Source organism: Emydura macquarii, unplaced genomic scaffold, assembly GCF_026122565.2.
Source record: "Emydura macquarii macquarii isolate MOO-44397 ecotype Brisbane River unplaced genomic scaffold, CSIRO-AGI_Emac_v2 contig_1348, whole genome shotgun sequence".
Taxonomy (NCBI): Eukaryota; Metazoa; Chordata; order Testudines; family Chelidae; genus Emydura; species Emydura macquarii.
In genome coordinates, this window is record NW_027131485.1 from 18,453,642 (window position 1) to 18,468,387 (window position 14,746).

Sequence of the window (14,746 nt, forward strand, 5' to 3'; positions counted from 1 at the left end):
AAATGAGAAGGCACTCCGTACTGCTCAAAATTTAACATGTGATCAAAAGGTACTGTACTAGGAAAAGCTGCTTGCATGAACACAGTGGGATAAAGTCTGCCTGTCATATTTATGAAGATTTTTACATCAACTACAGAGTGATATCACAAAACGCATCTGCCAAATATCACCCACTCACTCTTTCCATTTTTAGGAAGAAAAACATAACAAATACTTGATGGAGACATTTTTATGCATTTTATTTAAAATAATTTCTTTTTCCCCATTCCCATCACTGACTTTTGGTAATGCTTTTGTAAGTTAATTACACTGTTGGTACTATCCTTAGAAATCCTCTTTAAATATTTTACATTTAACAACACATTGCACATGTTCATGGTGAAATTTTTCATCCTTCTAAATCTGTACAGAAGCATGTGTTTTATCCAAAAGGGAAAAAATGGTTACTTACCAGTCCTACCAGTATTATAACTGTTGTTCTTCGAGATGTGATGCAGACCTATATTCCATTTGGTGGGCATGCATTCAGCGAACAGAAACTCGAGAATTTTGCCTAGAAGGACCGGTGGGGTGACATTTGTGCCCTGTGGCTATAGTACCTCCCTTGGGTATATAAGGGCAACGTCACTCCAACCCTCCTCAGTTCCTTTTCACTGAACGTCAAGAGTGCAGCCTCCAGTGCAGAGGGGATGGAGGATGGATTGTGGAATACACGTCTGCATCACGTCTCGAGGAACGACAGTCACAATACAGGTAAGTAACCGTTTTCTCTACTTTGAGTAGAAGCAGCCATGTATTCCACATAAGTGACTTGCAGGAGATGTGGCTCGGAGCCTCTTTAAACAAGGATTGCAAGATTGTCTTCTCAATGTTTGTATCGGATCTGGATGCAGTAGTAATAGCATAACAATTTGTAAATATATGTACAAAAGACCAAGTAGCAAATGTCCAATATAGGAACATCAATTAGAAATGCCATCGACATTGCCTGGGCCCTCATGGAATGAACTCACACCCTTTGAGGAGGTGCAGTCTGAGTTACTTTGTATGCTGTCATGGAACAGGACATTATCGTCTGTGAAGAGACTGCTTGTCCCTTCATTTGATATGCACAGGAAACAAACGGATGAGATGAAGAACGGAAAGGTTTAGTCCTAATCAGGTAAAAAGCTAAACATTGCCTGACAGCCAGTGTGTGAAAAGGTTGTTCATGTGGGAGTAAATGCAGCTTAGGGAAGAACACAGGTAGATTTATCACTTGATTCAAGTGAAATTGAGAAATCACTTTAGATAAAAACTTAGAGTGTGACTGCAGGGTTACTTTGTCTTTGGAAAATTGCACATAAGGAGGCTCTGCCATCAAAGCATGCAACTCAGACACCCTTCTTGCAGATGTTATCCCACAAGGAAAGTGGTTTTCTGATACAAAAGAGAGAAAGAAGTTGCAAGAGAGTTGAACGGAGGCCCCGCAAGAGCTGCTAAGACGATACTAAGGTCCTACAAAGGAATCAGTTCTTTCACCGGCAGGTGGAGATGAATGACTCTTTCAAGAACCTCACTGCCATGGAATTTGAAAACACTGAGTTCCCATGGATGGGTGCATGAAATTCAAAATCACTGCCAGGTGCACGCTCAACTAACAAAGTAAAAGACCAGAAGACTGGAAGGGTAACAGATACTTCAAGGTGTCCTGGATATAAGCCATCTTCAGCTGAACTCCCTGGGATAATGACCACATTGAAAACCATTTGGTCAAATAGACTTGCCGGATGGACTCAAAACATTGTTCCTCCTCCTCATCTAACTATGCAGCATCCACGCTATGAGATGCAAGAAGCTAAGTGCTGGATGCAGAACTTGATCATGATGGTGAGTCAGGAGGTCAGGATGAAGAGGAAGGGATATGGGAGGCTGATGCAAAAATATGAGGAGGTCTGAGAACCAGCATTGTTTTGGCCACACTGGAGCAACAAGAATGAACTTGGTATGATTTAATTTCAGTTTGAGAATGATCTGCAGATGATCAGAATTGGAGGAAAAGCATACAGAAGTGTCAATTGCCAGTCCAGGTGAACAGTATCAGAGAGGGAGCCTGGACTGAGACCCCTTCAGAAGCAAAACAGCTGGCACTTCTTCGTGTCTGTTGTGGTGAACAGGTTGAACGTTGGAATGCCCCAAAATGCAAAGATAGACTACAAGATGCTGGGCTTCAGAAACCACTTGTGATTCCAGGAGAAATTTCTGCTGAGGTCATCTGCCGGGTGATTCTGGATTCCAGGTAAATGATTGCCCGTTGGGTTAATGTTATGCTTACGCACAACTACCAGAGCCTAAATGCCTCTTGACACAGCACATGGAGTGTGCCCCCCCCGTCTGTTCACATAATACCTTGTGGTGGTATTATCAGTAAGGATGTCCACTGCTGAGTACAGGATGTAATCTCAAAAGGCCTGACAGGCATTGCAGAAGACACAAAGCTCCAGGATATTGATATGCCGAAATACTTCCTGTTCTGACCACAAGCATTGAACTTTTGGTGTCCCCAGATATGCTCCCAACCTAATAAGGAGGCATCAGTGACAAGAATCCAGGTCATTGCCCTGAACCATCCAGCACCCATAAGGCAGAGGAAGTCAAACCAGTCTGCCCAAGGGATGACTACCTGGATGATAAACTGACTTCAGTCATATTGGAAAGAATGAAGGCACAGCCTAGCAAAGTGTGCATGCAGCCATATGGCTTAGCACCTTCAGGCATACTTGGTCTGTGGCTGAGACTGCAGTTCTAGACAGATGCCAGATTGGATGGAATCTGTCAGTCAGAAACACTCTCGAACTTGTAATGAAGTCCCAGTGAACTTGATTATATGAGTTGGAACCAGTGTTGACTTCTCGTTGTTTAGAATGAGAGCTAGATGATTGAGTAAGCGTAGCATGAACTGAACGTGAGAGAACTTCTTCTCTGGACTTGCCACTCTGTAACCCGTCATCCAGGTATGGGAAGATATGGATGCCCCTCTTCCTGAGGTACATTGTCCCTACAATCATGCATTTGGTAAAAACCTGGGGAGCGGAAGGCAGACCAAAGGGGAGCACGGTGTACTGAGAGTCCTGGCCCACCACAATAAATAAGAGAAACTTCCTGTTGCTCAGCAGAATTGCTACAGGGAAATAAGTATCCCGAAAGTCCAGGGCAGCAAACCAGTCATTGTGATTTAACATGGGGAGGATAGTTGCTAGGGTGACCATCTGTATTTGTTGAGGTTGAGGAGAGGTCTCTTTCCGCCTTTGGGTTTGGAAACCAGAAAATATTGAGAGTAGAAACCCTGTCCCAAAGATTCAGGGAACCTCCTCCACATCACCCCGAAAACACCAGCATATGAATCAGTGTAAGAGATGGTGTCTCATGAGAGGGCTCTCTGAAGAGGGATGGGGCAGAGGGTGGAGAGAGAGATGAAGAGGAACTGTATGGCATAACCTAATCTGACAGTGCTTAGGACCCAGCTGTCCATAGCAAGAGAGTCCCAAACAATGTAAAAACAAGCCAGCCTGTCCCCGAACAGGGTGAATGGAGGTGGAGGTCACCACTGGATGGCTGCACTGGACACAAATTCAAAAAGGGGTTTTGCTGGATGACAGGGGAGGACAAGCAGCTGGCTAATTCTAGACCCAGAGGTCCTTCGTTTCTGAGATATATGCCCCTTCCTGCAATGAATGTCTTAAACTCTTCTCTGGAGGTTTCTGGCAACTTGTCCAGAGGCTCATTCATGGCCACTCAATTAACAGAATTGTATTTAGAGAGCAATGCCTGTTGGCTCACAATGTGCATCTGCAGGGAACAGAAGGTATAAATCTTCCTCCCCATCAAGTCCATCCTTTTGGACTTTTTGTCCTAAGGTGTAGATTTATACCTTTCCTGCTGTGCCCTGTCCTTTGCTGCAGTTACCACAGGGGAGTTAGGGGCTGGGTGGGAGGAGAAACCCTCCATTCTTTATGGGGACAACATACTGCTGCTCTATATGCTTTGGCCTCGGAGGCAATGAAGTGGGAGTATTCCAGAGGGCCTTTGCAGGCTCCAAGAGAGCCTCATTTCTTGGGAGGGCTATTCTCCCTGGATCTGATGGTTGGAGAATATCCAGCAGCTTATTCTTCTGCAGAAATTCAGCCTGGATGCCTAAAATAGCAGCCACAACCCAAGGAGGTCCTGATATGTCTACAGTCCTCACGCATTGAGGGAAAGGAGGAGCCCAGTTATTTGGAGAGGATGAAGAAGCAATTTGCTGTATCAATGACAGATCCCGTTCTTAAACCACAGGACTCAGTTGGGATAACCCTGGAGGCTCAGAGGGAATGGGCTCAAGAGTTACTTGTAGCTGCAGTGGTTCAAGAATGGGAGTCACCAATGAGACTTGTGACATTGCTCGGGAGTGAGTCAAAGAATGGGAGCTCAAAGACCAAGGAACATTCCAAGGAGGCCACTGGGCAAATGGATATGGCATTGGTGACCAGTAGGCACTGGACCAAGAGCCCCTGTCCCAAAAGCAGAAGCGATGCCAATCTCGGTATCCAATGGTGATCCGAGGATGGTCTCTGATGCCTACCAGGCAACGATGGAGGGGAGAATGATCCCGACCTGGATCTTGAGGAGACCCAGAGATTCTCCGGTGACAATGGGGGAGCAACAGTCAGACTCATCCAAAGCCCAACACAGGTATGGCACAGGTCCTGAATAGGAATAGGGAAGTGGCACCAATAGTACTGAGCAAGACACACACCCACCCAGTGCCAGAGGAGGTGCAAACACAGAGGCCAGTGATAGTACCGAGCATGATGGCGAGATCCACTTCCAGGGTAATGATGGTGCTGAAGGGTGGACTAGCATCAAGGAGGCCTTCGGTGCCAGGCATGGCTTTGGCCTCAATTCCTCAGACTCTGACATGGGAGGCGCAAGCTGTTATGCCAACAAATCCAGCAGCTCTGCAAGATGGCCAGAAGGTGCCAAGGGCACAATGGAGGACACAGCAATAGAAATTATGGCATCAAACCCTTAAAGTAGTGGAGAGGCAAGGACTGAGAGGCAAAGCAGGTCTGAAGCCACCAGATACACCACTGGCATGGAGACAGTCGTTGCTGGTGATAATGTCATCGGTAGTGGACTCAACGGATGTCCGATGGCTGGAACTGCAGTCGACAGTAAGGGATCGCACTGGTCTTGGTACACCACTAGGGAGAGGTTAGATGGACCAGTTCCATCTCACATCCCAGAATGAATATAGTACTGGTCAGCACTCCACTTTGAAGATGAGGAAGAGACTCCCCAAGGCCTGGAGCAGTCCAAAGTAGTCTAATGGGACTTCTTCCTTGCTGCCCCAGAGGAGGGAGAATGACTCCTCCTCCTTTTGGGAGAAACAGTGGTATTTGAATGTAGAGCAGCAGCACTTCCCAGTTACAAAGGCGACTGATGTCATCTGAGGGCCTTGGTGCCGAAGCAGATGTCACGGCCTACTCCAGAAGGTGCTGCTTCAGCCATAAGTCTCTCACTACTTGAGTCCACTCTTTGAATGATTTACAGAGGGAGCACTGTTCCTTAATGTGTCCCTCACAGAGACACAAGACTTCGTGTGGAGATCACTATTGGAGATGGGCCCCATTAATGATTGACAATGCTTGAACCCTAGTGAGGGTATCACTCAGGGGAGCCAACTACTGTAGTTAAACTAAACCTAAGGTACTATCTAGAGAAATTAAACCTAAGGTACTATCTAGAGAAAATACTCTGAGAAAACTGAGACCAAAAACGTGAGGTGAAAACACCACACACAACTCTGACTCTAGCCACAGGTGGTGAGAAGAAACTAAAGGGGGTTGAGGTAGTGTTGCCCTTATATAGCCAGGGAAAACCTAGCACCACAGGGCAAGAGTACTGCCCCTACAGGTATTGCTAGGCAAAATTCTCTGGCTCTGATGTGCTGGGCACATGCACACCTACATGGAATATAGGCTGCATCTACTCAAAGAACGGGAGTTCAGCGAATCACATAGCTTAGTTTTATATGACTTCAGTTCACTATATTATTTTTCCTTCAGAAAAGAACATAAAGACTCTACAAAAATAGATTCCTATGTTTTCATTGGGTTTTTAACTAAAAATAAGTTTAATATTTAAATACTTTAAACTAAAAAATAAGTTTAATATAAAGCAACATAGTTTCATTAAAAGCAGTGGTTGCAAGTTTGTATCTTGATAGGGACTTCTACCATATGTGTAATTAGCTGAGTACAATGAATGGAAAACTGAAGATTGTGTCTCTTTTCAGAGCTTGAACACCTACCTTTTTATCACTTAGTCCAGTCACCTGGTCAACAAATTCCTCTTGAATCATAAATGCAGCCAGGTTGGCAGTGTAGCTAGCCAGGAAAATGACAGCAAAGAAGGCCCAAACTGACACCATAATTTTACTGGTCGTTCCTTTTGGGTTTTGAACAGGCACAGAGTTGTTGAACACCAGGCCCCAAAGCAACCACACTGCTTTTCCAATGGTGAAGGATGGTCCATGTGGAGCTGTAATGTGAAAAGCACAGTAAATTTAGTTCTACTTGACTGCAGTTCAAATGGGTTAAAATACAAAATATATTAATAAAATACTCATAAATAGATTATTAAAACTCCTTTTAATATGAACTCATATTCCTGATGGAATAATTTCAGTCCTTTAACAACTGTACTCAATACTATAATTGCAGTTATTTCTATATTTGTAAGCATATTATTCCAACATTTTTCAAGGTAGAGTTTATCCACAATCAATTTTAAAATGCAAATTGAAAGTATGCACTCTAAGTTTGGGTTTGGATGAAATGCAAAGGAAGGGGATATTTCTCTTACATAAACTTATGCCACAGCACTTACCGTATTGTTAGTCTAATATGGCAATCGAAATTTAAAATACAGTACATTGGGGTGAGTGTTTTATAAGTAAACAAAAATATTTCTGTTATATTATTTAAGTCTTTGTCATTTCTGCTCTATTTTAATGATGCTTTATGACATTATAAACTCTACTGCCTAGTTTAATGCAAAGTCTTTCCCACTTAATTATTTATATTCAGAAAATTAAATTCTGAGATGAATAGTTTGGTCACATTTAAGTAAGTTTCCATTCCGAATATTCATTAAGGTCCATATTCAGAGAGGTTTTTAAGCATGTATTTAACTTTAAACATGAATAGTCCCATTGGCTACAAAGGAACTACTCACATACCTTACTGAATCAGGGCCAACAGATACCTTCTCTCCTCAAAATGCACATAGTTAGTTCCCACTGACTTTGATTAGAGGAGTATTAGAGGGAAGAATCTGACCCAACTAGTCATGTGTTTGATTAGATTTGAATTCACACTTCAGATCAAAGATGCAGGAAAAAATGGCCCACATGGAATCCCTATGGTCAAATAGCAAGAGAAGTGGGTAAGCAAGGATATTATCCATTTAAAATGCATTTATTTGTACAGCCTTGTGTCAATAGGCTGCTAGAAAAATAGATTAAATTAGAACTGGGTAGGAAACTGTTTCCTGTCCTGAAAGAAGTCTTGAAATGTAGAAACATTTTCCCAAAAAGTCAGAATCTCAAAAATTTTTGCAAACCAAAACTTAAAAAAAAATTCAGAGAAGGTCAATCAAAATGCTTCATTTTGATTTCAAAATTTTTTTTTTTTATAAATCAACTTAAATGTATTAACGAAATGTTTTGACCCCTCCCCCTGCCCCAAAAAATCAAACATTGTTTCAAAAACTACTACATGGGACATCACTACAATTTCAAAAAACTTGTTTTTCTCTCTTTTTTTTTTTTAAACTGGAAATTGGCTAAAACTGACCTTTCCTGCAAACAGTTTCAGTTTTAGTCAATTTGGAGTTTCCAATGCAAAAAAAAAAAAAAAATCATCCAAAAATTCCCAACCAATACTAGAATTAATAGTACTTGCTTGACTTGCTATTTTTTAGCCTGATTTACAATAATTTATTTCTGTTTAATGCAAAGTTCACTATCAACATTTTTATACATAAACAGTATGCAGAAATATTGAAAGGAAAACAGATAGGATGTAAAAGAAACATTCTAAAGCAATAAATTCCTACTCACAAACTGGGTATACACTTAATTTTTACTCTCTTTTGAACAGAACTCTTCCATAACTAAAAAGTTAATTTTTGATGTTACATTCAAACAAAATGACTTTTGAAAAGATTATCTGCTTCCCTGACTGTGGTTGCACTATGAGAATATTGTGCAATAGATAAATGTAATGGAACAGACTTCTGGTTTATGAAAGCACCTTTCAAGGCCATTAAAGATTGAGCTGATAGTATGGATAACATTTACTTTACAAGCAGTGGAGATAAAAAAAAGCATAAGTCATTAAAGAAAAGCCAAGTAAGCTGGTGTGACACTGTCTGGAATATAAGTGATCATTTATAATATTATTGATATCAATATTGCAAAATTACAATGAATCTTACAAAGTATGCTGTGTTAGCAAATTATAACCTTTCCAATAGTACCTAAGTATAGTAATATTGTTTAATATTGTATGTATCAGTTTTGTATTGGGAGTTCTAACTATGTCCGGTATATTTGTATTTGAAACTTGTGCTGTGTTTCTGGGTGATACCCCAGACAGGGTGGCAGCAGCACTAACCCTGCTTAATGGCCCATCAAGGGAACTCAAATGTACAATGAATCCAGTGAAAGATTCATGAATCCAGGGGCCGCCACTAATGAGTCACCAGGACATGTAGGAATATGCCTATGGATAGGGGACTCCGAGGCTTTTTTCCATGCCAGGTGCAGTGTGGCTGTGTTTGGGACAAAGGAAGTACAAGCCTCATACGCAGCTGCACCATCTCCATCTTGTCTTCATTACTGCTTCCTATGTCTGGATTAACTCATCTACAACTGAACCTGTGAAACAAAGGACTGAAACCCATCCATGTACTGGTTGTTCACCAGAGGAACTGCACAAGCCTGCAAACTCCACAATTCTGCTGAGAATCTGATATATATGGACTTTGAAGTCATTTGTATCATTGTATGTATCTGATTGCTTTGACCATTTAACATCTCTCTTCTCATTTGTTTCTTTCCCTTTATAATAAATATTTAGTTTTAGTTACTAAAGGATTGGCTGGCAGCGTGGTATTTTGGGTAAGATCCAAATGTATATTGATCTGGTACTGTGGCTGACCCTTTGGGGTCAGGAGAAACCTTTTTGGTAAAGAGAATAGAGTTTAAATAACTTCTCTCTTTTCTGGACCTAGTTGCTGATTGGGGGCCAGACACTGAAATGCAATAAAGGGGGCTGTGTAACTTCTTGTTTTTAGCTTCTTGATAACCAGTGTGGTGGATCAGGAGCACTGTTTGTGACTGGTTGATGAATCTAACTGCAGTGTCAGCCATCAGTTTGGGAGAATCTGCTCTCCTTTTTACAGCCTGCCCTGCCCTTGCTATTTTCATGTGAGCTACCCAAGGCACTAGCAGGTCACAGCATGGTATAAAAGCTGCAGTTCTGTTTAGTTTTGTTGTTGTTGTTCTTTTTGACACTGGAAGCTGAACTACTATGGGGCCTGATCCTGCAATCCTTGCTCCTGTGAGTAGGATTACCATACACAAATATCCGCAAGATTCTAAGACTCATGTGGTTGGAATCAATGGGAGTACTGGCATAAGTTCAGTTAAGATGGAAGGATCTGGCCTATAGCTCGTGCTACTTCTCTGTTCGATTAATACCCAAAAAATGCTACATTAAATCATTTGGCTTTCATAAGCTATGGTATTTAGCATTATTAGAAACCTGTAATGTATACTACTGAGAAGGCTCCAAGATTTTTAGATAATTACATAGGGGCATCTGTTTAATTTTATATGCCTTATTTTCAAAAGTCATGTAAACACTTTATACATAACACTTCATATATTGAGATCGATGAAAACTATTAAATCTATTAGGGTTTGTTAATATTTTATAAAGGTGAAACTATGAAGGCTACTGGACATCAAGAACATAGGGAAATGTGACTAGGTGGAGAGATTGCCCCTAAATTGCTTCTTTTACCTGTGGTTTTCATAGGGAACCTCTTCAGAAAATACATCCTAAAATCTTTTGAGAAAAATCCTAAGGAAAAACTGTAGTGTGTTCCTAAAAGTTAGGGATATTTAGAACCTACCAAAGAAGTGGGTAATCTACCTACTTCCTTAAATCACTATCTGAGTATCCATCTTCATAGTATCTGGGCACCCTGACAGACCTAAGACATAGGCTAGAATATACTATCAGCATATAATAGTCCCCGTGGTATTCCCCGAGTTGAAAGATGTTTTATTATAAAATAAAGTGTGTGTGATGTAGAGTTTTAAGAAATTAACCTATTAAACTGAAAGTAAAATAACAATATTAGATGCACAATATAATATAAATGTTTATAAGAAATATTGATTCTTGGGACAAAAATGCTACTATTTAATTGAGAAAGGTAAATTCCCTATAATAATCTGATATAATGTTATATTTTGAAATAATCAAAAATTTCTGGAAATAAGGGCACAAGCTCTATATACAGCTATGCACACTACACTGTAAAGAACACCTTCAAGTTTCCCCTGTCAGAGCTGAGTTTATTGCAAGGGCAACCCAATCTTTTTTTACAATGGGTGTATTAGATCCTGTTTAATCACCACATTTTTTAAAAAGTTACCCAGAAAACCACATTGGTTTAGATCAGTGAGTTTGAATTCCCAGGAGTCAATGGGAGTTTGACTCATATATGCTAAGATACAAATTTATTAATTATTCCAATATTTTCCATACCAATATTCTGGGCCTACAACAGAATCATGACCACCACATTACTTTGCTGAGCAATACTATAGAAAATCGCATTCACCAACTTTTTTATTGCAATGTATAATGTGAAATATGACAACACAAGCTCTCAAGCAGAGAAAACATTTTAATTAAAAGTAAATCTAGTTGTATAGCTATTAATATTGCTTTAATTATGTTTTTTGTTTTGAGAGGAACGAGGGGAGGGAAGTGTGTAATTTTGCATAGTCCTTGATTTTGTAAAATGTAAAGCTTACCTTTCCCTCCTGCTAAGTTCCTGTTATATCCTACAGGACTAAAGTACTCAAATATAAAGACAGCCATGGCGGACACAATGAGAAGCATCACAAACATCATCACCCAGACAGAAGCACTAAAAGGCTCTGCAGCAAAACAGACAAGAGAAACAGAAACACAGTTCATTAAACCAGTCACAGCACAACAAGAATTCTGATGTCTAGCAATTCTTTGTAAATTAGCTTTTAACACCGAAACACTAGCTATCTAATGATATGTAACAAGAGGTCAGTTTGACTGGAATACTGAAAGAAAGAGGGAGAACTTGCAACCTGTCCTTGATTGCTGCTTCTAAATAGGCTAAATACAATTAAAAATAATAATTCATCTTAAGTATGAGTTGCAATTCAAGAATGAAGGCTGCATTTCCCTATTTCACTGGGCAAAACCTATGCTCACACTGATCAGCAAAGATTTATCATGTATCCACTGCTTATTTGATATAAGTATCATGTAATTTTTTTTAAATATATCCATGTATATGTGCCTATATAAACATAACCATTATGATCCCGATTCAGCTAAATCAGGGTTGAAATATATATCTAACTTACTCTCTCTCCCCCACTTATTTTAGCTAAGCCAATGTGGCAGGGAAAAAAGATAAATATCTGACTTTACAGACAACTTTGAAGTTTTAAGGAGAACTGTTATCATGCTCAGAAAAGGGAAGGATTTACTGCTGGAGAACCAGTTTATACCCATAATTATTACAAATATGAAGACTACATTCAACTCTGTTGAGAGTAATACAGTGAATCTATATTAATTTTTGTGCCTGTGACACATCAGGAGATTTAAGCAGCTTGCTGTAGAGATAAGACAGGACAGGACAAATTCATACAGATGCCTCCTGTAAGAGCATGTGACCAATGAAAATGAAAGAGAGCTTTCTATTTTTTTTCTTCTCTTCTTTCATTGATCAGGGGTCTCTAGGTGTTTCCACCACATGCAAAGATGTTCTTTCACAAGTTACATTTTTAATCTCTGGAACAAGTTTCTTAAGTAAGTAGTAATAGTTCTTGGCTAACTTCTTAGCAAGTGTAGCAATAATTTTACTAAAACCGAATTACATGTTTTGAAATAAATTTTTAAAGAGGGAGTGATGGCTCAAGATTTATTTATTTAAATAAGATGATTCAGACCCATCTTTAATGAGAATATTTTTGCTGGCACAGTGTAGCAAGTAAGCAAAACCACAAGAGTTTTTTAAGGGATACAGGAGACTTCCAGGTCAGTTTGGAAGTAGACAGGCATAAGGAATGGCCTTTTAAGAAACCCAGATTTTGTTAGTAATAAACCTTGTGTTACTTATTTGCACATGAATTAGAGTAAGAGCCATATAAAAATTAAAAGGGTTTAAGATGTGATTTTAAAGATGAAAGAATATTGAAAACCCAGAGATAATTTTAGATGTCTCTTTAAGGGAAAAAAAGGCATATGCTGAATAAGTTTTAATTTGGGAGAACCTAGTTAAGATACAATTTGAAATACTGATCAGAGGAGATGTAGCACAATATTAGAAAAGTTCTCTTAGAGGTACGGGAACATCTCAAAATGTTTCTGATCAGAAATAAATATTACAGAAAACATCCAAGACTGCCAGCAACACTACACCTCAAATTAAACTATTTCAAACAGAACTAAGGCAAAGGGCAGAACAGGACAATGCAGCTATAAACAATATTTAAAGCAGAAAGCTCTTAAATAATATAATCAGCCTGGCAATGAGGTGAAGGACTAACAAAAAAAACAGAAGCAAACTAAAAAGAGCAAAATGTAGCATTGAACAACAAATATAGAATAAATAACAAAGTGGATCTTCACATCATGTATAGTTACGTTAAAATGGGTCCAACCCAGCCATGTGGTGTGCGAAGGATAGCAGGGGAGAGGGCATACAGATCAACCTGCCCCCCAGGTGAGCAGTTAATAATAAAGCGGCATCAGCAAAAGTTACAGGCTGGTAGAAAAATATATTAGAAAAAAATCTGTGTGTTTAAATGATACCATTAAATGCATAATTTGATTGGAAAGAAGAACATGGATTATTGAAAGGGAAGTAACTAACTTGAATTTTATCAATGATAAAACCAGAAAGAAATATAGTGGTGGATATAACTTACCCACAGTAGCCATGCTTGCAAAGAGAGCTTTCCATTAGGAAGGATAGTGCTGGTTCTCATGTGTGAAGTTTTAAATCTAGCAACTCTCTTTCAAAAATGTAGAAATGTTCTAAACAGGAACTTTTAAAGTGCAATCAGTGTAGATTTTCAAAAATGTCTTGTATGATTTAGTTTGTATGACCATTGATAAAGTATGTAAGTGTCTTGGATGAGATGTGAACTACAATTTGTAAAGGACACTGAATGTGGAAACACAACATCGCAAATAGTGAGGAACAATGCAATCAGATCCTTGGTGATTTAGATCTTTTAGTTGACTAGGCCAGTGAAAGAAGAATATAATTCAACGTACACAAGTTGATTTTAAGTCTGAAGGTAATAAACAAAACTGGAGAGAACTGACAATAAATAGAACAGTAATGCAGTACTGATCAAGAAAAGAATATGGGGTTATTGCAGGAAAATTGTCATTGACAACATTATGCTCAATCTTTATGTGGATACAGCAATAGAAGAATAACAAACATCTAAGTGTGATTTGTGAAGCAAAAAGCCTCATCTTAAATTTTAATGTAAAATTATTATATTGAGTTTTGGCCACCTTTGATTAGTAAAAATTGCACTGCCAAAGGCATCTTTGCATTTACTTCAACAGACATTGGATCAAGCCCTTAAAAAAGTTGAAACATAGGCAGCCAAACTGATCAAACATTTAATGGGCAGAAAAGTTACTATGTAGACTTCAACCAACAAAGTGGAGAGGAGGGGGGAGAACTGCAAATATGTTATGAAATTTTCTTTTGTTTTATATAAATTTTATATTATGAAAATTTAAACTTGTTCTATTACTGTGTATGAATAACCCATTGTTACTCAAAAAATCTGTTCACCATATGTTCTCCGTTATCAGATTACTTTGCTAAAGAAACCTTCTTTAAACACTACTTTAAATACAGTTTTACTACTTTTCACACCTGTTCATACTGCACAGCCAATTTGACTTCAGTGACAGTTGAATCATAATAGTGTTATGATACAAAGCTTTACTAAAAAGCGTCCATTTTATCTCTTCAAAATTCTATACGTGTTCAATGAAACCAATACAGAGAAATGTACTTCAGATATGTAATAACTATATTGCTTCAAAAAGTGTAAAAGCACTCTCTGTTTTGAATCTTGCTAACAGGTTTTCAAAAGGCAAGCAGAGTAAAAATGTAGCCACTTGCAATATGCTCAAGGAAACTCTTCCAAAGCATTCATTTTTCAAATGGTATTTTCCACATGTAATTACTGCAGTTTTAGTACTGAAGGAAATGAGTTGAGGGGCAGATTTGGACAGCTTAGTGATTTATTGAAATAAAACATATGAATCCACAACATTCTCTTCTTTTGTAATTTGGTTAATCCATTTTATTGTACATGGACAATTTAAAAAAAAAAAAC

At 38.9% G+C, this 14,746-nt stretch overlaps 1 protein-coding gene across 1 annotated transcript in view; it reads right to left on the reverse strand.

Moving 5' to 3' along the window:
• Positions 1-14,746, reverse strand: part of GRIN2A (glutamate ionotropic receptor NMDA type subunit 2A) — a 270,047-nt gene that overhangs the window by 60,105 nt on the left and 195,196 nt on the right. The window contains exons 8-9 of the mRNA XM_067551295.1: positions 11,138-11,263; positions 6,332-6,561 (exon numbers count right to left, since the gene is read on the reverse strand). Of these exons, the coding sequence (XP_067407396.1) occupies positions 6,332-6,561; positions 11,138-11,263 (356 nt within the window). The remainder of the gene's footprint in view (positions 1-6,331; positions 6,562-11,137; positions 11,264-14,746) is intronic.